The sequence below is a fragment of the Hypanus sabinus genome, chromosome 8 (genome assembly GCF_030144855.1).
Source record: "Hypanus sabinus isolate sHypSab1 chromosome 8, sHypSab1.hap1, whole genome shotgun sequence".
Lineage (NCBI taxonomy): Eukaryota > Metazoa > Chordata > Chondrichthyes > Myliobatiformes > Dasyatidae > Hypanus > Hypanus sabinus.
In genome coordinates, this window is record NC_082713.1 from 146,376,379 (window position 1) to 146,399,492 (window position 23,114).

Here is a 23,114-nt window from a genome sequence, read left to right on the forward strand (position 1 = left end):
CACCATGCCCCAAACTTAGACCCTTTTCACCCAATTCTTCGATTTTACCCAGGTGGCTGGCCCTTTTATCAGTCCCCTTCAGTCTATTGGTGTTTGATTTAAACTCTTCGCTCAAGTAGCCTGTCGAAGGCAGCCTTTTCACACCCCATCCTGGCATAACAATAGAGTGGGGGGCCCCGCTATTCCCCGGCTCACTCTGTGAGCGATCTGCCAGGTTTAAGATTTCTTCCTTCGATTTGGAAACTACAGGCTTTTCGTTTCCTTCGCCAACAATCCTCACCCCCCCATTCTTAAATTCTGCATTAACTTTGAACACTCCTTCGAGTACAGACGCCGGGGAACTCACACTTTCCCCGGTTACCAAGGTTAACCCTTTTCCCACTGAACCGAGTCCATCTGACCCACAGGGACGGCCGCCCCGTTCCACTGGGTCAGATACCTCAGACTTCTTCTGAGCTCCGTTACTAGGTTCAGCCCCTCGGGCATCCCCATCTCGGACACACTCAAAGGGGACATTTGCCTCTTCCAGGCTTTCAACACCCGTACCTTTTTCAAATTCTAACTTCCCCCGATCCTCCCAGTCACTCTCTGGGCTGCTCCCACCCGGGGAAGGCGCAACCCTGCGAGCTGAAACAACCTCCTCGGCCTTTTCAGCAGACCCCTTCGAGGCAAGGGTATCCTTTTCATCTAGGACTGCCCTCCTCTCATTATCGGGAACACCTTTAGAACTCTCAAGTTCTTCAAACAATTCTGCCAAACCAGACAGATCATCCATGTCCAACTCTGGACCTTTTAACAGCTTTATCTGTTTCTCATCTTTATCTCCTACCTTTAGGACCTTTCTCTTCGCTAAAGGCAGATCTATCTCCTCTCCCTTACCCCCTTTCACTTTACTACTCTTCGTCTTACCACCCTCGAAACCCTCATGGCACAGGGTCAGCAAAGACGTCTCGGCCAAATCAAAATTGGCCAGATTTAAACTGCTCTCGTTCACAGCTCTCTCTCTCGACAGGCTGCGAGTGACCGCGCCGGCGAGATGGTCCTTGGGCGCTAGGGACGGGGCCACCGTACTCGCCGGTCGCCAGGTCGGCAGCATTGCTGACCAAACCTTACCCCCTGTTCCCCAGCAGGATGTCCTCGTCAGCTCTTGGGAATTCTGAGGGCACCCCTATTTCAACTGATCCATACACCAGCTCACAATCCAGAATGACCTTATATAAGGGCACCATTTCTATCCGTTTATTTATTCCTTCCACCTTTACCATGCCTGTTTCCCGACCAAATTCTAGTACCTTACGGCTAACCAGGGATAATTCAGCGCCCGTATCCCTCCAGATTCGTACGGAAACTGGTGTGTCTCCCTCCGTCACAGACACGGTTCCGTGTGACAGACAACTCCCAGAGCCCTCTCGTACTCCATCGACCCTCGGCTCTCTGGTCGATTTGCTGATTACCACGGCACACCCGATAGGGACTGTGGTTTTCCCTCTTCCTATCTCCTTCCTCGGAGCAAAGCATCGAGATGCAATGTGCCCCTCCTTTCCACAATTAAAACAGGTCAAACCCGGAGCCCTCTGGCCGTCTTGCCTTTCCCCCTCAACCTTACCGCTAGCTCCCGGTGGGACCTCTGCCTCACTCGTCGGACTTTCTCGATCATTCCCACAGTCTCTCTGGGGACCTTTATTCGAGGGAGTCTTTGTCTTGTGGGTTAGGGCATATTCGTCCGCCAACCTGGCAAATTCTGAAATGGACTTATCCGGCTTTTCATTCAAATACACCCGAATCTCCTCCGGAACACAACTTTTGAATTCCTCAATCAAAAATAACTCCCTGAGATGCCCATAATCCTCGCCCACTCTTTCCACGGTGCACCAACGGTCCAAGAGCACCCCCTTCTCATGGGCTAGCTCAGTATACGTTTGATTCCACCCTTTCCTTAAATTTCTAAACTTTTGTCTATAGGCCTCAGGTACCAATTCGTAAATCCGGAGAATTACCTTTTTTACCTCATCATAATTCTCCGCTTCTCCCTCCCCCAGGGACAAAGCCGTATATGCTCGTTGGGCTTTCCCCTTTAACACACTTTGTAACAACGCCACCCATTGCTCTTTTGGCCACTTCTGATTTACTGCCACCTTTTCAAAAAGCAAGAAATAGCTATCGACATCTGTCTCCTTGAACGGGGGCACCAATCTCAACTCCCTACTAACATTAAACCGCTCTGCTTGGTCTAACCCTTGATCTCTTCGTTCGTTCTTCATCTTCTCAATTTCCTGGTCATGTTGCCTCTGTTTCTCTTTCTCGGCCCATTCCCTCTCTTTCTCTTCTGCTTCTAGCTTCTTTAGGTTAATTTCATGCTGCCTTTGCCTTTCCCTCTCTCTCTCTCTCTCTCTCTCTCTCTCTCTCTCTCTCTCTCTGTCTCTCTCAGCCGCTTCCAGCTCTTTTAACTTAATTTCACGTTCCAACTTCAATTTCTCCACCTCTAACTGAACCGTCCCACTTGATGGTACCTCTTCAGGGATATCTCCCAATACCTCAGCTTCAAACACCTTCTTCCCAATGTAATACTGAGTTATGGCCCTTCGTACCTCCCGCTTTTTCATGGACGACCTCACTTCTGTGAGGTTCAACCCCTTTGCTAAATTTAACAAGTCTGATTTTGTGGCCGCCTCTAGCGCCCCCACCGTCGGGTTTTCCATAAATTCCCCCACGTCCATCTTTGCTGGTTTCCCGTCTGGCTACCCGCGTAACCAGATTCAAGTTTTTTTGATTTACAAGCCCGATTCACTGGCCTCCCAATTTGGTGTCAAATCCCGAATGCGAAACCCAACTGTTACGTATCCCGTAACTGGAGAACTTACCAGCAAAGATAGAGAGGTCCGTTGAAGTCTGATGTCACTATTTTCAAACGTTTTTATTGATAAAGGGACACAAAAGTGGGTTTAATACAAACATTCAGATAGTGCACATCATCAACACTCAATCTAAAGCGCGGGTATAGTAATAATCATCATTAAGAAGTGAGCTCTGCTGGTGTCTAGGGGTTAATAGATTGTCTGTTGGAAATATAAAAGTCACTCAAAGTCTGCAGGCCTCAGCCCTTTGAAAATCATTGGGTTTTCCGTGGGGCGACTGAGAGAGAGAGATTGGGGGAGAAGAGAAAAAAACTTGCCGAGTCTCGATGAATCTTCCGTGAAATCGGGGGAGCGTTGCTTTCCTCTCCCCGATGTTAGTTAAAAGCGGTTTTCTGTGATTCCAGCCACAGATTCCAATCCCGGAATCTGACGCACGTGGCTTCCTTCAGAATGGCTTCCCGCTGCTGCGGGATCACTCTCTCGTGTCTTCTTGGTGCGTCTAAGGGGCTGTCCCCCTGAGACCCTCCTTTATACTTCCTCACGGGGTCGCAGGTGTCAATCAGGTTGGGATGATGCAATCTCTCTCTCAACCAGCCCACCTTGCCCAAGGGCTTTTCACGTGGTCTCCATGAGACAATAGTTGCTGTTGTCTTTATTCTGTATCCCTGGTGGGACCTGCAATTTGGCACGTTTCTCTCTCTCTCTCTCCTACTGGGTCTACTGACCCCCCCCCCCCCTTTCGACAGGTGCTCTTGCGATTCTCACAAAGGAGGGGGCTGGGATCATAACACATTGCATAACAAGCTACCCATAAACACTCAGCATGTGAGTAACCACACATTCCTGAGTTTGAGGACAATTTGTTGTTTTTTTTTAATTTTTGATCCATCGCAATAGCCTGAAAAGGCAAACAGGGCAATTTGATTCAGTTTGTCTTGAATGAATCAGAAGTGATACGATATATTTTTCCAGAAGCACTATTTTCAATAACATCAATGCGCTGCCTGTTCCAGACTTTGAGGAAAACAGATCTCTGGCTACAGGCCCGAGCGCCATGGAAACAGTACTGTCTCAAGGTCCTGAACGCACTGCCCTCTTGCTGCTGCTCTCTTTGAAGAAAACATTAGATATGATATTGCAACACAAGTACAAAGCAATGTGATTTTTAAAAAAATCTTAAAGATTTAATTAAAAGTCAGAGGCAAAACATATCACTAAAACAGCCTTTACAGGTACCTTTGAAGCTGCAATGTTTTCTGATGAAGTAGAGACAGATCTCCTGAGCATCTGTGTTTCCTTTAGTACCTGCGCAAGCGAGTCCCGTGGCAGCATCTTTTCCTACAAAAAAAATCACAAACAGTCATAACTCTGGTACTTTCCTCTTGAAGAAATAACTATGGACAAATAACAGTTTGCTCAATTGAAATGAAACCTGTGCACGTGAAGGAACCAAAAAGCCCTATATTATTATGGTTGCATGTTAAATTGTGGTCTGAGATGTTTGGAAATAAATGAGTCACAGTGGAAGGACATCTTGGATAGCTATTTCAGGAGGGACTACTTGAGGTGGAAGTGATGCTGGTAGGTTAAATCAAGATTTGGTGAATACTAGGCTACAGTGAGGAGGAAAAACAGCACACCCAAAATGCTGGAGGAACTCAGGTGGCCAGTCAGCATCTATGGAGAGGAATACACAGTCGACATTTTGGGCCAAGACCCTTCATCAGGACTGAAAAGGAAGGGGGAATAAGGAGGTGAGGAGAGGGGACGGAATACAAGTTGACAAGTGATAGGAGAAACCAGGGAGGGGGAAAGGTGGGTAGGCCAGGGAGGATGGGGGAGGGGTGAAGTGAGAAGGGAGATAGGTGAAAGAGGTAAAGGGCTGAAGAAGGAGGTACGTAATAGGAGGAGAGGACAGTGGACATTGGGAAAAAGAGAAGGGTCACCCCAGCAACATGATAGGCAGGTGAGGAGTAGACAAGGGGTAAGAGGGCAGCCAGAATGGGGATTAGGAAAAGAGAGAAGTGGGAAGGGGAGAAATTACCAACAAGTTAAATGCTCAGACTACATGGATCTGAAGAGGCAGCTTGACTTTTTCAGGAGGATACAGGAGGCATAAAGTGATATGAGCTTTAGGGAAGTGGTTACACCAAAGTTTCAGCCACATAAGTGGGAACCTGCCAGGTGAGACAAGCAGGTAGCACAAGGATTTCCTTTGTCTGCTCCCCTCTCGAACAAGTGTACCGTTTTAGGTACTGTTTGGAGTTGTGGGGTTAGCCTCTTAGTGGGGAAAATGACAACAGCATGGCAGGGCAATATCCAGGTGACCAATAGTGATGGGAGTTCCTCATTCAATGGCACAGACAAGAGTAGTTGTGAGCAAGACTTTAATAGGATATGTTGTCTCCCTGGTGTGAGGGACCAGAATGTCTCTGAGTGGGCACAATTCATTCCAAAATAGGAAGACGAACAGCCAGAGGTCGTGGTCCATTTTGCTACTAATGATATAGGCAGGAAGAGGTAACCAGTTCCATGAAAAGTCTGTAGCTCCTTGAAAGAGGCAACTCGAGTAGGTAGGGCAGTAAAGAAGGTGAATGGCATGCTTGCTTTCATGCGTCAGAACACTGAATATGAGAATCTGGAAGACATACTACCTCTGTACAAAACTTTGGTTACGTTGCTTTTGAAGTATTGTGTGCAGTTATGATCACCCCACTACAGCAAGGACGTAGAGGCTTCAGAGAGGATGCAGAAGCTTTTACTGAATTAGGTAATTATAAACATGACTTCTGTAGATGCTGGAAATCCAGAGCTATACACACAAAGTGGTGGAGGAACTCAGCAGGTCAGGCAGGATCTATGGAAACCTCTCAGGTCAAGACCCTTCTTCAGGATTGGAAAGGAAAGGGGAAACTGCCAGAATGAAAAGGTTGGAGGGTGGGGATGAAGGAGAACTAACTAGAAGGTGGTAGGTGAAGCCAGGTGGGTGGGAAAGGTAATGGGCTAGAGAAGAAGGAATCTGTTAGGAGATGACAGTGGGTGATGGGAGAAAGGGAAGAAAGAAGGTCATCGGGGGAGGTGAAAGGTGGGTGGTGAGAAGAGTTAAAGGCCAAAGATGGGAATAGAAGAGGGAAGGAGGAGGGAAAAAATTATCTGAAGGAGAAATTGATGTTCCTGCCTTCAGGTTAGAGATTACCTAGATGGAATATGAAGTGTGACTCTGCCATCTTGAGTGTGGCGTCACTGACACAAAAGACGGCCAACATGTCAGAACTGGACTGGCGGTAGAAACGAAAAAAGCTGGCCTGCCAGAATTTCCACTTTTGGCAGATGGAGCAAACGTGTTGGATAAAACAATCTCCCAATTTACATCAGGTCTCACCAATGCAGAGAAGTTGGCCTCAGGAGCACTGAATATAATAGTGGACCCCAACAAATTCACAGGTGAAGTGTTGCTTCACTTGATAGGACTGTTCAGGGCCCTGAATGAAGGTAAGGGAGAAGGTGAATGGACAGATGTAGCATTTCCATTGTTTGCAGGATCATGTGCCAGGAAAGAGATTAGTAGGGAGGGACAACTGTGCAAGGAAATCACAGCGACAGTGATCCCTGCAGAAAATGGAGAGTTGGGGTGAGGGAAAGACATGTTTGTTGGTAGGATCCCGTTGAAGGTAACAGAAATTGAGGATGTGTCGGATGCGGAGGCTCATGGGGTGGTAGGTGAGGACAAGGGGAGCTCTATCCTTTTTAAGGCGGTGGAAAAATGGGATGAACACGGACATCCAGGAAATGGGGGAGTTGCGGGTGAGGGCAAAGGTCAAAGGTCCAATTTAATGTCAGAGAAATGTATACAACATCCATCGCAAACATCCACGAAAACAGAGAAGTGCCCCAAAGAATGAACAACAGTTACACGTGAGAACCCCAAAGTCCCCCTGGGCTCCCCCTCCCACATGTAAGCGGCAGCGAGCAACAATGGTGGAGGTAGGGAAGCCACATTGTTTGAAGGAGGAGGACAGATCTGATGTCCTGGAAAGGAAAACCTCATCCTGGGAACAGATACATTGGAGATGAAGGAGTTAAGAAAAGCAACAGCATTTGTACAGGAGACAGGCTCGGAAGAGGTATCATCAAGATAGCTGTGGGAATTGGCAGTTTTATAAAAGTTGGCGGTTGACAGTTTGCCTCCAGAGATGTATATAGAGAGATCACGAAAGGAGAGAGTGGCAGAAATGGACCAAGTGGATTTGAGGGCAGGGTGGAAGTTAGAGCTGGAGGCAAAGCTGATGAATTAACAAGCTCGGCATGGGTCAGTGAAGCAACACCAATGCGGTTGTCTATGTCAGGCAGGAAGAGTTGCGGAGCATTACCAGGGAAGGCTTGCCACACGGACTGTTCTACATAGGCAACTAAAAACCAGGCATAGCTGGGCCCTTTTGGGTGCCCACGGCTTCCCCCTGAGATTGGAGAAAGTGGGAGGAACCAAAAGAGAAATTGTTGAGGGTGAAGACCAGTTCTGCCAGACGGAGGAGGGTGGTGTGGAGAGGAACTAGTAGGGTCTTTTGTTGAGAAAGAAGCTGAAAGTATTCAGGCCTTCTTGATAGGGGATAGTTACATCAACTCAGTCCCAGGGGGCTGGCGTTGGACACGATGACAGACTCTCCACTCCTCTCTCTCCCTCATCAGTATGTTCAGTTCATCTACATCTACATCATCTACATTAGCTTCTAGGAGCGTGCTGACCATAGTCTTGTGAGGGCGCCCAGAGTGCATCCTCCCATGCTTGGGCTCCCATGTGATGACTGGGCTGGCAGGTAGCTCAGGGTGGCGTAGACAGTGCCCTGCTAGGTGCAGTCTTCTCGCCTCAGTTTTAGTGGTGAGTATCGGTAGGTCGTCATAGAGCTCGACGTTCGTCATGTGCTGTTGCCAACTCACGTCAAGAGCCATCCGGAGCATTCATATATAGCAACCTGTTAGCGACTTTCGCATGGTCTTGGTGAATGTCCACGTCTCGCATTCGTGTGTGAGAATAGACTCTATGACTGCTATGAAGATCCTCTTTTTGAGCCTCTGGTCAGGTTCGAACTCCAGATTTCCTTCATGTCATTCATAGCCCTCCACGCCAGCGCCTTCCGTATCTTTATGTTCTTCTCCAAACTCATCATTCTTGACCCGAGGATCATGGTGAAAATGAGGCGGCAGGGCCATGGAATTGAAAGTTGTTGAGGAGATCAAGAGCATGTGATGTAGGTGGGAAGGGACTAAACCAAGGGGAACAGAATGGTCATGAATGCAGACACGAGTTCAGTGGGGTAGTAGCAAGCAAAGACAATGGGCCTACCTGGACGTCAGCTTTGTGGATCTTGGGTAGGTGGTAAAAACAGGCAGTGCGGGTTAAGGGGAAACTATGTCATTGGTGGCAGTGGATGGGTGACCTCCAGAATTGATGAGGTTAGTGATGGTGTCAAAAGCAATTTTCTGGGGTCCTTTTCGATGTGTAAGAAAGAGAAGGTGCCCGAGAGTTGCTCCCTGGTCTCAGCAAGCTAGAGGTCAGCTGAGAGTTGCCGCCTTCTCCAGCCCTTTACCTTACCCAACCACATCTATTCACCCACCCTCTTCTAACTAGTCCTCCTTCCCCTCCTTTTTATTTTAGTGCCCTCCCCCTTCCTTTCCAGTCCTGAAGAGTCTTGGCCCAAAACCTCGACTGTTTATTCACTTCCATAGATGCTGCATGACCTGCTAAGTTAATATTTTATTTTGGGGGTGTTGCTCTGAACTATTTCATTGCTTGCATTACAAAAGCATTACCCAATAACAAAATATTGGCATTTGGGTGGGTTGACAAAGCAGAGGGAAAAGGTAGCAAATAAAGGAGACCGCAGTTCAGGAAAAGAAACGTATTATTTAAAATTACTATTCCCTTAGGGCAAGCCAAACTCTTTTCTCAAGAGCAAAGTAAACAGGTAACGTTAACAAGGCACACAGCCAGTGCCTCGCTCTCCACTGCTCAGAGCCTGCTCTGCCTTGAGTCATGGAAGGAGCAGTAAGCTGAGCAGTATTAGGATGATTTATCTTCTGTTTTCCTCATAGTGACGTGATTCAATGACAGTGGAGTTGTTGATAGTTCATCGCAATTAGTTTACAATGAACCAAGAACCGAGACAAAGGAAATTGCAATTGTAGAGAGCGGTGGGATTGACATGAAAATGACTCGTTGTATTTTCAAATCCAATATTACATATTTACAAACACTTTATAGCCATGTTGTGGTATAAGTAACCAGGCCACTTGAGTACAAAGATCAATAAACTGCAAATGCAGGAAATCTGAAAAGAAACAGAAAATGATGGGGACACCCAACAGGTCAGACAATATCTGCGGAAAGAGAAACAGAGTTGACATTCCACATCCATGATCATTCTTCAGAATTCTGTTTCTCTTTCCAGAGCTGCTGAGTGGTTTCTGATTCTATTTCAATCCTGTCATCAGCTGCCCCCTGCACTTCCATACTCATCAACAAGGAAGCGGAGAACAGCAAATCTGTCAACTGCTGCCCTGCAAACACAAGGAAATCTGCAGCTGCTGGAAATTCAAACAACACACACAAAGTGCTGGTGGAACACAGCAGGCCAGGCAGCATCTATAGGGAGAAGCGCTGCCGACGTTTCAGACCGAGACCCTTCGTCAGGACCGTGTTGCCCTGCTGCCCTGTCTAAGTTGAAACTGCCCGAACCTAGGGCTCAAACTGACATCACCAAAGACTGCAGGATGGTTTGGAAGCACAGAGATGTGCTCCAATGTACATGCAAAAAAGATTAGGAATGTCCCACACTTACCAACAGTGCTGTTAACCTGCTTAATGTAGTTCCTGTTCTGATATATCTTCAGCAGATTCTGCATCACGTGCTCATCCAAACATAATTTATTGAGTAGCGCACTAACGTCGTCATCATCGAAACTGTGAGAACGTCGACACTGATCCCCAAATTTACAATTTCCTGAGACGTAGTGAGAACAGATGTGGAGTTTATTACAGGCTTCTTTACGGGAACAGATACCATAGTGAAGGTTTCCACTTCCTTTATTGTAATGCAAGCAGATCTGGAAGAGTTCAAATTCAATATTAGCTTGAACTGTAGTGAAAGGTATTTTGCTGCTTTCAGACTTTTTACTCCCTGCAACTGAAAGGCAGAGCTTAGGAGGACGATGGTGCCTAACGGCGACTCCTTTGCTTGCATCTTCAGAAACAGTTCTATTTCCATCTTTAATACCTCTATTTTTCTATTTCAGGATTCTTTTGAAGTCCCTGACCTGGAGTTATGCACTGACTGGTTCTGTACAGGAATGGGACCAACTCTCGAGGTCTCACGGCTGGCGTTTTTTGAAACGCCAAGGACGTGGCCCAGGAAGACTAGCGCACCTCAGGGCGCTGGACTTCCATGGCTCTGGAGGCGGGTGGACCCAAGGTCAGTGCTGCCACCTGGTGCATCGTGGGAGACAGAAGATCGAAAGCAGCCAGTTGGCTGCTGTCAGAAAGTTGCTTTGTTATGTCTCCCCTCTCGCTGTGAAACGGAGACACCTTTTTTCCCCTTATTAGTGGGAGAGAGAGCCTGTGGTATGGTGAATTACCGGGTGAACGAGTAGTCTTTGGGGTCTTGTAGGTCTGTGTCTTTATTGATGCTTTGCTGCACGCTTGAGTGCTCGGCGGGGGGCACCGATGCTCTTTGAGGGGGGATCATTGCTTTGCTGCTGCTTATGCGTGGGTGGGGGAAACTGGGGGGGCTTTGGGTTTCTAACATTTAACCATCAGTCATTCTTTGGGGCATTCCTCCATTTTGGTGGATGTTTGCGAAGAAAAAGAATTTCAGGATGTATATTGTATACATTTCTCTGATATTAAATGTACCTTTGAAACCTATTGAAAGTTGCTGTAAGGGGAGAACAGTGGAACCACTGGTGCAGCTGATGTTCTATTGACTCCACAGCAGCTTGCAAGATCACTCTGAAAACCAGCATGTTCTTGGCGGCTCCCTCATTTCAAGTATTTGTAGTTTGGTAAATGAGTTGGTCACTGTGATTTGTTTCTCGTTTGTTGGTGAATGTTAGAGTCTAGGGGAATAGGTCACAGGACATATGAGTAGGGAATGATAGTGCTAAATGAGACAGCCAAGACTAGACACGTTGAAATGGCTTCTTTCTGCGTCATAAAGTAATGTGGAAAGAAGGAAATGCTTTATATTCAGGCTCCCTAAATTTTGTGCAGATTAGATTGATGGGGAACTTAGGATAAATTGACTGTATCTAGAAAGTAGTATCTATCAAACATCCCCCGCCAACTGCGTCATGCCCTCTTCTCACAGCTACTGACAGGGAGAAGTTACAGAAGCCTGAAGTCCCACAGCACCAGATTCTGAAACAGCTAATTCCTAGAATTAACTCTAAACCCTCACCCCAAATCAGCCACAAAACACTGCAAACTCTTAAACTACTATGAAGGAGACTTTGATTGCCCTTTTTTGCACTGTCTTGTGCTTGCAGTGTTTTTTTTTACACTGTATAGCTCAAGTTCATGTCTAATCTACATGCAATTTATATTATGTGTGTTTTCTGAGGTCATGTGCTGTAGGCATATACTGTAGCTGTCTGAATTTACTTCTGAATAGCTGGTTTCTAACCCATAAAAAGGACCAGGAAACAACACTTCATTTGGATGAGGTTAGATGACCTCATCCGGAATGGGAGGAGAGCCACCGCAATTGGCTTCAGCCTTCAAGATGGAAAAATATATTTGGCCACCAGTTATGACTGGAATGGATTACTATATATGCGTGTGGTTAAATAATTTCATCATACGCAAAATATCTGAGTTCTTATACCATTGCCAGTACAAATCCCCCTTGAGACAGTAGAGATCAGATAAAATAAATGGTGTGAATAATTTTATTGCAAACTAGATGCCAATTATATTTATATTAATGGTATAAATCTAGAATGTTAGAACAGTTCATTTATATTTTGTATTACTTTCTTGTGAGTTTATACTCATCATACATATTTTAATTAAAATCTTCACATCTTTTCAGTACCATCCCTCTTAGGAAGTAGATGAGTTTGAAATTAGCCTTTGCTGCCACAAGCTTCTATTTGCCAACTAACCATCGGAATTGTATGTGGAATCAATCAAAAACCTGCTCAATTGCCTCTAAATATCATTGACATTCAGAGGCATTTATAATCAACTGAAACAGATTGAAATGTAAAACAGAATATAAACATTCACTTTAAATAATTTCTTCAAACAAATTAATTAAGAACATTAATATTAATTAGCATTAAACAAGACTGAGAATTTCACTGACAATATCCATCCAGGGCGGTAACCCTTTCAAATGAATGAAAAAGCTGACATGGCTGGCCCAAAGTGGAGGGGAGAGGTATAAAGTGTACCAGGTCCGTCATCTTAGGGTGAACTGGTTCACATATGGAAGTTGTGAATGGGCTGATTCTTGTGCCGCAGATACTTACTTAGCAGTTAGCCTGAGCTCACCATCGGTGTGTAATTGTGGCTTTGTGCTCTCCTCGTAATATTTCCTCCTGTACTTCTTTGGTAAATCATACCGCAATAAATTCAGTCTCCTCATCCGGGTCATTAATGTGAAATGTGTCTAGTTGAAGTCCACGGTCTGTTCCCTGTGGCAGCTCATTAATTACAGCTTGCTCTCCTGAACATATCACATTTGCACTGATCTCTGTTTTCTGTTGCTGTATCTTTGTTAATTTATTATGCCAATGCCAAGAGCACATAATAATCTTACATGCGATACTTAACAGATGTTTTTTTAAGTATAAATGCACTTCATCCACTGGTTCTCCTTTATCCATCCTGCTTGTTATATATCCAGAGTTCTAACAAGTTTTTCAAATAAATTTCTCACGTCAACTGCTTGGTGGCATCAGGATTTTTTGAAAATCCTGCTATTACTTCCCTGATAATAGATTCCAGCTTTTTCCCAGTGACAAATGTTAAGCAAACTTGCCTGGTATATCTCACTTTTTACCTCCTGTTGTGAATAGAAGCTGCCCTTTTGTATATTTAATCCCGGTTCAATTTAGGAACCGGATCCATTACAAATATTGCTAGCAGTAGATATAAAACTGGATTAGGATGGGAACCATAACAGAAAGGGCCTGATGCAAGAGTCCACAGATGCTGAAAATCTGGAGCAACACACAAGGAGCTGGAGGAACTCAGTGTGTCAGGCAACGTCTGTGGAGGGAAATGGTCAGGCGATGTTTTAGGTCAAGTCTTTTCAATCAGGACTGGAAAAGAAGAGGGGGGATAGGTAATTTACCAGTCCTTGCATCACATGTGAATCCAATGAGGTTGTTTGCTGCATCCAGTGTATTTGGCACAGCCTTGCCTACATCACTGAGAGCGTGCACATGTTGGGGAAAATCATTTCACCAATTGCCTTCACTCTGTCTGCCTTACCAGCTAGGATCTCCCAGTGGTCAACCATTTTAATTCCATGGCCCATTCCCACACTGACACAGCCTCCATAGCCTCCTCTACTGCCAAATTGAGTCTAGTCACAGGTTAAAGGACCAGCACTTCATATTCCGCTTTTGTAGTCTCCAACCTGATGAACATTGATCTCTCTAACTTCCAGTAAATACTTTCCTCCTTTATTTTTCTCTCCAACTAGCCCCCACAATGCCACTTCTTTCCTCTCATGTTCTATCAATCTGTCCATCGACATGACACTTTTCCCACTGGATCCTCCCCCCACCTCCTTCCCTTTATTCCTTGTTCCATTGTTTCCTCCTATGAGAATCCGTTGTCACCTCCCAGCTGTGTACGTCATTCTGTCTCTGCCACCTCCCTTGCCTTCCTATCACCCCACTCACCTGGATCCACCTATCACCTGCCAGATCTTGCTCCACATCCTCCCCCTACATTATATATCAGCTTCTCCCCCTTTAATTCCAATCCTGATGAAGAGTCTCTACTGAAAACTTCAACATTTCCTTCTGCAGATACTGACTGGGAAATTCTAAAATGGAAACACAAGAGATTGTGTAGATGCTGGCAGTCTAGAGCAACCATACACAAAATGCTGATGGAATTCAGCAGGTCAGGCAGCATCTATGGATAGGAATTAACAGTCGACATTTCAGACCAAGAACTTTTATCGGGACTAAAATGTAAATCAGAACTTTTGCAAGGGATTGGAAATGAAAAGAAATAAAGGGATAAAGGTGGAGAGTGCTTACTGGAAGGTAGAGAAATCAAAGTTTATCTGGCTGGAGACTACAAAGGTGGAATAGGACGGTTTTGAGATAGGGGATGAAACATGATTCAAGTTCTCTAGTAATTACACAGGACAACTGCCAGTAGGAAACCTGACTGCTGTAGATCAAACAGTGGTTTGATCTACGCAATGTTCTTTTTCAATGGCAACAAGAAATCAATAACCTCTTGAAGCTCCATCAATGGCACTGAAAGCTGATCAGTAGATAAGAGATACACTCTCGAAGTCTTGCATGTGTCAGGCAAAGCTCCATGCCCAATACGGAGTTCAGTTATCAGCAACTTCACCTCAGAGAACAGAGCTCTATGTTGTGATCCAGGCTGTCAGAGAGGTACTACGTTGGTGGTAGAATAACCTCAAATCAAGTTCATTAGCCTTGTTTCAGAAAAGGTGTTAACCCCATATTTGAGTTTTAAAAAACTGCTGGGTCTGATGGGATCAAACTGAATCAGTATCTTAGAGATTCAATAAAGCTCAATTGTCTCACCTAATATTTATAGCTTATCAAACTAAGTTGTACTGATTATTGTCACTTCAGATATTCCATTGTCTGATACCATCATCTAATTTATCTCTCACCCTTAGCTCTACATGCAAAGATATTAAAATAGATAAACATTTGCATCCAATAGATATAGGACATAGAACAAAACCACACAGTAAGGGTCTTTCAGCCCATGATACTGTGCCAAACTTTTAAGTTACTATAAGATTAATCTAATCTGAAATTTTTTACATAAAGTTCTACCACCTTTCCCCAATTCAACTTCAATGGATTTCTCAGGTTTGATTTTTACCTTAAATCCTTGTCAGAAGGGATTAGAGGCTTTTATTTATAATATGATTATGAAGATACAACCAGAAATATCAGGTAGAATTAAACAAGAATGGGAAAAAGAACTTCAATATAATATATCAACAGAAAAATGGGAAAAAATTTACAAATGGTTCATTCTTCTTCTATATGTGCTAAACATGCTTTAATACAATTTAAAATTGTACATAGAGCTCATATGTCTAAAGATAAGCTTGCTCGATTCTATTCTCATATTAACCCTCAATGTGACAGATGTCATTCAGATGTGGCTTCATTGACCCATATGTTTTGGTCATGTCCCACTTTACATAACTATTGGAAGGACATATTTGCTGCCATTTCCTCAATTTGGAATATCGATTTACAACCTCATTTTATTACTGCAATTTTTGGTATACCAAATGAGGATGGTAATCAGTTTTCTCCTTCAATTAGACGAATGATTGCTTTTGTAACATTAATGGCCAGAAGGTCTATATTACAAAATTGGAAAGAAGTAAATCCTCCTACCACGTTTCAGTGGTTCTCTCAAACTATTTCTTATCTGAGCTTGGAAAAAATTAGAAGCACTATTTTTGACTCATCAATTAAATTTGAAGAAACTTGGGGACCGTTCATTCAACATTTTCATATGAATTAATTTGACCTCTTCCAGACCTTCTCTCTGCTTATTCTTGTTCTGGTATGGAGTTCCGGAGTTTTTGACACTCTCATATACATATAAACTGTTATTATTGCCCATGTTAGTTTAGTTTAGTGTTTTTTTTTCAATATATATTCTTTCTTGTATTTTTAATTTTTTTTTCTTCTTTTGATGATTATTTTTATTTTTTTCATATATAATTATTATAGACTTGATTGATTAATATACTATTTTTTTGTTGTTGATAGTTAATAGGATATTATCTTATTAATGTAATTTCAAGTCTATTGCACTTATAACCTATTCACTATTATGTTATGTTTTCTTTATATATGAAATTCAATAAAAAGATTGAAAAAGAAGATTAATCTAATCCTTCCTTCCTACATAACCCTCCATTTTTTTCTATCATTCGTGTACCTATCTAAGATTTTCATAAATCCCTATATCAGCCTCTACCACTACTCCTGGCAGGATGTCCTATGCACCCACTACGCTGTGAAAATAACTTTCTTCTGATCCCCTCTCTATACTTAACCCAATCACTTTAAAATGGTGCCAACCCCTCCGCCTCCTCATAATAACACAGAATATAGGCATTTAAAAAGACAGAAAACATTTCATCATATTTAGTAATTGGAATTTTTAGAAAGGCATGAATTGCTCAGTTGTCAAATGTAGATTGTAGCAAATTTTGAATATAGACCTCTGGTGGAGGAGTGGAGGAGGGAACACATTATTTAAAAAGTATATAGATAAACACTTGAAAAGCTAAGGCATAGACTGCCATACATGGTGGTTGGCGCAGATACAATGAGCTGAAGAACACACGTGGTTCTATGACTTTACCTCAGGTAGAAGCGATGGGTCATTCTGAAGCAGAAGAACGCGCAATTCATTCACACTCAGTTCCTGGAGGGAATTCTTGCTGATGACTTTCCAGTTGTGGAAATCATGGATGTCATGAGAATGTTTGCAAGAATTGCTGAAATAAATAAGGAACAATTAATAAAGGGAGAAAGAAAACTGGTCTACTCAATTACTTTTGTACCAAGAGATCATAGCCTAACTTTCATTCCTGGTGGGAAACCCACTCAGTCCAAGGAGGAGGTTTAGGAGAACGAGAGATGATTTCATTGGTTAAGACAGAGTGATGGCTGACCATTGGGTCCATGGGGCACTGCTTCCTAGACTGTGCTTTGCATTCTATAGCCTGCAGAGTGCAGCAGATGTGTGGAACGTACTGGAGGTTAGATGTGCCCAGAAGTTCCTGACAAGCCAGGGTTCCGTCCCTGCTTACCACTTAGCATTTTCACTCCAGCTCAGTTCAATGAACATTCGTAGGTGGGAACATCACCAGTAGCCTATTCTGGTCCAACCACATCAATGTCACGGCCAAGAAGGCTCACTAATCCCTCATAAACACATTTATTATATTCTCAAGATGCTGGAAATCCAGAGCAACACACACAAAATGCTGGAAGAACTCAGCAGGTCAGGTAGCATCTATGGAAATGAATAAGCAGTCAACCTATCAGGCTGAGACCCTTCATCAGAACTGGAAAGGAAGGGGGAGGGGAAGGAGTAGAAGCCAGAAGGTGATAGGTGAAGCCAGGTGGGTGGGGGAGGGGGTTTGAAGTAAGAAACTGAGAGGTGGTAGGTGGAAAAGGTAAAGGACTGAAGAAGGGGAAATCTGATAGGAGGGGGGAGTGAACCATGGAAGAAACAGAAGGAGGAGGAGGAGCACCAGTGGCAGGTGAGAAGAAGAGAAGGGCTAATGGGAGACAGAGTGTGGAATGGAAGAGGAAAGGGAAAAATTACCGAATGTTGGAGAAATTGATGCTCATGCCATCAGGTTGGAGGATATCCATAAGTTATATGAGGCATTGCTTCTCCAGCCTGAAAATAGCCTGATCATGGGGATGGGCATAGAAATTAAAATGGTTGGCCACTGGGAAATCCTGTATTTTTTATTTGTGTGGATAAAGCAAAGGTACTCAACATCAGAACATATCAGAGATGTCCTCTTCCTTCAATGAACAGGGATTCCCTCCCTCTACCTTCCTCCCCTCAACTGCATCTCCTCCACTTCCTGAACATTCAACAGGACCCTACTACCAAACTCATCATTACTTCCCCCCCAACCCACTCTCAGCTTTCTGCAGCCACTGCTCCCTTGTCCATTCATTGCTCCCCACTAATCTCCCTCCTGGCACATATCCCTGTAAGCAGAAGTACAATGCCTGCCTGTTAATGTCCCCCCTCACCTCTATTCAGGGTTTCAAACAGTTCCTCCAGATGAGGCAACACACCAGATGGGGTCATCCATTCTATCCAGTGCTCCTGATGTAGTATCCTCTACATTGGTGAGACCCGATGTAGATTGGGGGACCGCTCTGTCGAGCAGCACCACTCTATCTGCAAAAAGCGGAATTTTCCTGTAGCCACCCATTTTAATTCCAATTTGCATTCCCATGTTGACCTGTATGCCAATGGCCTCCTCTACAACAATGAGGAGGCCACTGTCAGGTTGGAGGAGCAAACACTTCATATGCCGTCAACTTAATAGCATGAACACCAATTTCTCCAACTTCAAGTAAAAAAAAATATATTATCACTGGCATATATCTTTAAATTTGTTAATTTTATGGCAGCAACACAATGAAATACAAAATAAATAAACATAGAAAAAAACTGAATTAAAGTGTATATGTGTCTATTAAATAGTTAAGTTAAAGTAAGTAGAGCAAAAAAAATTCCCTCTCTCTTCTTCTTCAATTCCTCACTCTGGCCCTCCATTAGCTCTTCTCCTCACCTGCCTATCACCTTCCCCTGGCAGACTTCCTCCTTCCCTTTCTCTGATGGTCCACTCTCCTCTACGATCACATTCCTTCTCCAACCCTTTACCTTTTCCAACATTCACCTCCCGGCTTCTTACTTCATTCCCCCCTCCCCCACTGCCTGGCTTCACCTATCACCTTCCAGTTTGAGCTCCTCCACCTCTCCCTATCTTCTGATTCTGGCTTCTTCCCCCACCCCCCAACCCCTTCCTTTCCAGTCCTGATGAAGGGTCTCAGTCTGAAATGTTGACTCTTTTCATTTCCATGATAGCAGCCTGACCTGCTCAGTTCTTTTAGAAGTTCATCAGTGGATGTACTTCTTCAAGAAGCTAGAGAAATTCGACATGTCTCCATCAACACTTACTAATTTTGACTGATGCACCACAAAAAGCATTCTGGTTGGATGCATAACAGCTTGATATCCCAACTGATCTCCACACGGCTGCTACGAACTGCAGAGTTGAGGACATCATAGGAGTCAGCCTCTCCCCTATGGAATCTGGTAAAACTCACTGCCTCAGTAATGCCGCCAGCACAAAAACCGCACCCACTCAGACATTCGCCTCTCCTCCCCCATCAGGTAGAAGATACAAAACCCCGAAAGCAGGTGCCAGAGGCTTCTATCCCACTGTTACTAGTGCCACACTGTTGCAGAACTGGCTTGCCCGCAGAAGGCAAAGAGTGGTTTAGACGGGTCAAATGCTCCATAGAGGTCAGTGACCAGTGGAGTGCCCCAGGGATCTGTTCTGGGACCCCTACTCTTCATGATTTTTGTAAATGACCTGGATGTGGAAGTGGAGGGATGGGTTAGTAAGTTTGCTGATGACACAAAAGTTGGGGGTGTTGTGGATAGTGTGGAGGGCTGTCAGAGGTTACAGTGGGACATCGATAGGATGAAAAACTGGGGTGAGAAGTGGCAGATGGAGTTCAACCCAGTTAAGTGTGAGGTGGTTCATTTTGGTAGGTCAAATATGATGGCAGAATAAAGTATTAATAGCAAGACTCTTGGCAGTGTGGAGAATCAGAGGGATCTTGGGGTCAGAGTCCATAGGACACTCAAAGCTGCTGCACAGGTTGACTCTGTGGTTAAGAAAGCATATGGTGCATTGGCCTTCACCAACCGTGGGACTGAGTTTTAGGAGCCGAGAGGTAAGGTTGCAGCTATATAGAACCCTGGTCAGACCCCACTTGGAGTACTGTGCTCAGTTCTGGTCATTGCACCACAGGAAGGATGTGGAAACCATAGAAAGGGTGCAGAGGAGATTTACAAGGATGTTGCTTGGATTAGGGAGCATGCTTTATGAGAATCCGTTGAGTGAACTCAGCCTTTTTCCTTGGAGCAAGGATGAGAGGTGACCTTATAGAGGAGTACAAGATGATGAGAGGCATTGATCATGTGGACAGTCAGAGGCTTTTTCCCAGGGCTGAAATGGCTAGCACCAGAGGGCACAGTTTTAAGGTGTTTGGAAGTAGGTACAGAGGAGATATCAGGGGTGAGTTTTTTTTTATGCAGAGTGATGAGTGTTGCCAGCGATGGTGGTGGAAACGACAGGGTCTTAGCAAAATACAGGGGTATGGGTAACCCTAGGTAATTTCTAACATAAGGACATGTTTGGCACAGCTTTGTGCTGTAGGTTTTCTGTTTCTGTGATTCTTGAATGGACCCCTTGTACAATAAAAATAGACCCTTGGCCTCACAATCTACCTCATTATAATCTTGCACTTGTCGTTTGCCTGCGCTGAATTTTTTTCGGTAGCTTTTTCCCTTTATTCCGCATTATTACTATTATACCTTATTCGAGTTCAATGCGCTTTTTTTAAAATTTACGGTTATAGCGCGGAATAGATCATTCCGACCCTTCGAACTGCAACCCCCGATTTAACCCTACCCTAATCGCAGGAAAATTTGTAATGACCAATTAACCCTCTAGCTGGTACGTCTTTGGACTGTGGAGAAAAACCGGAGGACCAAGAGAAAATTCAGTCTGTCCACAGGCAGGATGTACGGACTCCTTACAGATGACACCGGAACTCGGACGCCCCGAGCAGTAACACTATCGTGCCAATGGCTATGAGCGGTTACTGGAAGCCCCCAATAATGATTTCACCTGTATAAGCAGTTGGCAAGACAAACTTTTAACTGTATCGTGGTGTCACCACAATAAACCAGCGAACTAAACCAACATTATAGTGAAGTTGAAGCAAGTGCTTTAAAGAAAATACTTTACTTAGGGAAAACAAACCTTGCTGATACTTGCTAACTCTCTAAATAATGGAATGTCCAAAAGCTGCAAAGTTCTGCGAGTAGGTAGGGCAGATACAAGAACAGTATTTGTACGTGCAGAATGCTTCTTTTATAAAACTATAATAAAGGCAGTCACGTTGCTCATCAAATCAGAACTGGCCATTAATTTCCCATCGATACTAATCTGCACTAATCCTATTTGGCTCTCCCCACGTTCCCATAGATTCTACCACTAATCACTACACTAGTTGCAAATGGACAATTAACCTACGAACACACATCTTTAGAATGGGATGGGATGGGGGAGACGAAGCCCACAGCCGCGGAGGAAATGGCGAAGTCCTCCACACCCAGGAGTGAACCGGGGTCTCTGGATCGTCAAGCCGCAGTTTTACGAGAACTGTCACCGTGCTGTCCTCCGAATGGAATGCAAATGGAGGAACTTCCTATCACCTCGTTGGTTCATGGTGCAAATATAGTCACGGTATGTTAGTAGCTTGCTATTATTGTTGTTGGGCGTTGATACAGTCCTGTGCTGACGTACAGAATAGAGCCGGTGATTGTCACCCCCTGCAGTCACTGCTACTTGTCGCAGCAAACTATTTGCTAGTGAAGGTAATCTTGCTTCCTTACCTTCACTGCAGGGTCCAATCACCACTGGCTTCACAAAGAACTGAAAGATTTCCAGCTGATTCTACAGGTGAACATTTTACTTATAACTCACGCTGTAAGGAAGTCGATAATGCAGAACTATAATTATCGCTTATTACTATGATCGGTAACTTTGTTACTTTGTTTTAGATTACCTTAGTAACTCATATTGGTTCAATATCCGTACATTACTATCAACATAATTTACCTTTTTACTCCAAACTTGCAATTGCCAAATACAAAAAACCTGCAGAGGTGAAGCATTCCACAATCTTGGCATTCCTTGTTTGGATATTTTTTACACAGCCTTATGGAGGAAGTGGAAATTATTCGACTATCCAAGGTTATCCCAGATGGAGAAGGATCACTCCCTGTCCCTGGGCCGACGAGGAAAAGCTGGTGATCTGACAATACTGTATTCAGATCCAAATCAGACACTGTAGAGATGCCAGTCGTTATACGGAGGAGGTCCTCATAATCCAAAGACCCATTATTTGAACAGAGGACTTTGAAGATCATCTTGGAGAGTTTTGAGAGAGACATTGCTTTTCCTACTTGTAACTCAAAATAAAGGAAGTCCAATTTAGTCGGAAACGTGAGAAATGAAAGTGAAACTATTTCAGTGACGGAATAGTATAATTGATTAAGTAAATGGGAGTGACTATGCAGCCACCAGCTGAAGGTTAATTAAATCATTCATATTCATTCCAGGAGCACGTCTGTATGTAGCAGCGGTACATTGGGAGGTAATGATGAATACTTCTTATATTGAGTACTTGTAAATATAGGCGATGGGGATAGCTATTTAGTTGAGTATGAGTATATCTGGCCTGGTTTATATTGTTCTATCAGTTACTTACTGGCTGTAAAAGCTATGTGAATAATTACTGTCTCCCACACCATCACAGACCTTATTAACTCTGGGAATCTCCCATCCACTGCCACCCACCTCATAGTTCCCTTAACCTGTTCCCCCGTTTTACCTCCTACCCAAGACCCACAAATCCAATTATCCAGGTAGACCTATTGTTTTGGCTTGTTCCTGCCCCACTAAATTTATATGCATACTTCAAATCTACAAAGTTTGTACTTTATCCCCCAGCTCCAGTCCCATCCTACCTATATCTGTGACACTTCACGCACTCTTGATCTTTGGTCCTGATCATCTTATTTTCACTATGTTTGTTCAGTCCCTATACATCTCCATCCCCCACCAAAAAAGCCTCAAAGCTCCCGGTTTCTTTCAGGACACCAGACCTAATTAGTTCCCCACCACCACCACTCTCCTCCATCTGGTGGAACTAGTCCTCACTCTTAATAATTTCTCTTTTGGCTCCTCCCACTTCCTTCAAATAAAACATGTAGTCATAGGCACTCGTGTGGGTCCCAGCTATGCCTGCCTGTTTGTTGGCTAATGTGGAACAGTTTATGTTCCAAGACTACATTAGTATCATTTCCCCAACTTTTCCTACGCTACACTGATGACTGCATTGATGATGCCATGCAGAGCTTGTTAATTTCATCAACTTTGCCTCCAACTTCCACCCTGCCCTCAAATTTACCTGGTCCATTTTCAAAACTTCCCTCCCCTTTTTCAATCTCACTGTCTCCATCTCTGGAGACAGTTTATCTACTTGTGTCTATTATAAACCCACTGATTCTTACAGCTACCTGAACTGTACCTCTTCCCACACAGTTCAGTGTAAAAATTCCATCCCCTTCTCTTAATTCCTCCACCTCTGTCACATCTG

At 44.1% G+C, this 23,114-nt stretch overlaps 1 protein-coding gene across 1 annotated transcript in view; it reads right to left on the minus strand.

Moving 5' to 3' along the window:
• The window catches only part of LOC132398548 (protein mono-ADP-ribosyltransferase PARP12-like), a 73,868-nt gene extending 51,882 nt beyond the window's left edge, over positions 1 to 21,986 (minus strand). The window contains exons 1-4 of the mRNA XM_059978168.1: positions 21,572 to 21,986; positions 16,477 to 16,612; positions 9,692 to 9,956; positions 4,092 to 4,193 (exon numbers count right to left, since the gene is read on the minus strand). Coding sequence (XP_059834151.1) covers positions 4,092 to 4,193; positions 9,692 to 9,956; positions 16,477 to 16,612; positions 21,572 to 21,906 — 838 coding nt within the window. The 5' untranslated portion in view covers positions 21,907 to 21,986. The remainder of the gene's footprint in view (positions 1 to 4,091; positions 4,194 to 9,691; positions 9,957 to 16,476; positions 16,613 to 21,571) is intronic.
• Positions 21,987 to 23,114: the final 1,128 nt, after the last annotated feature.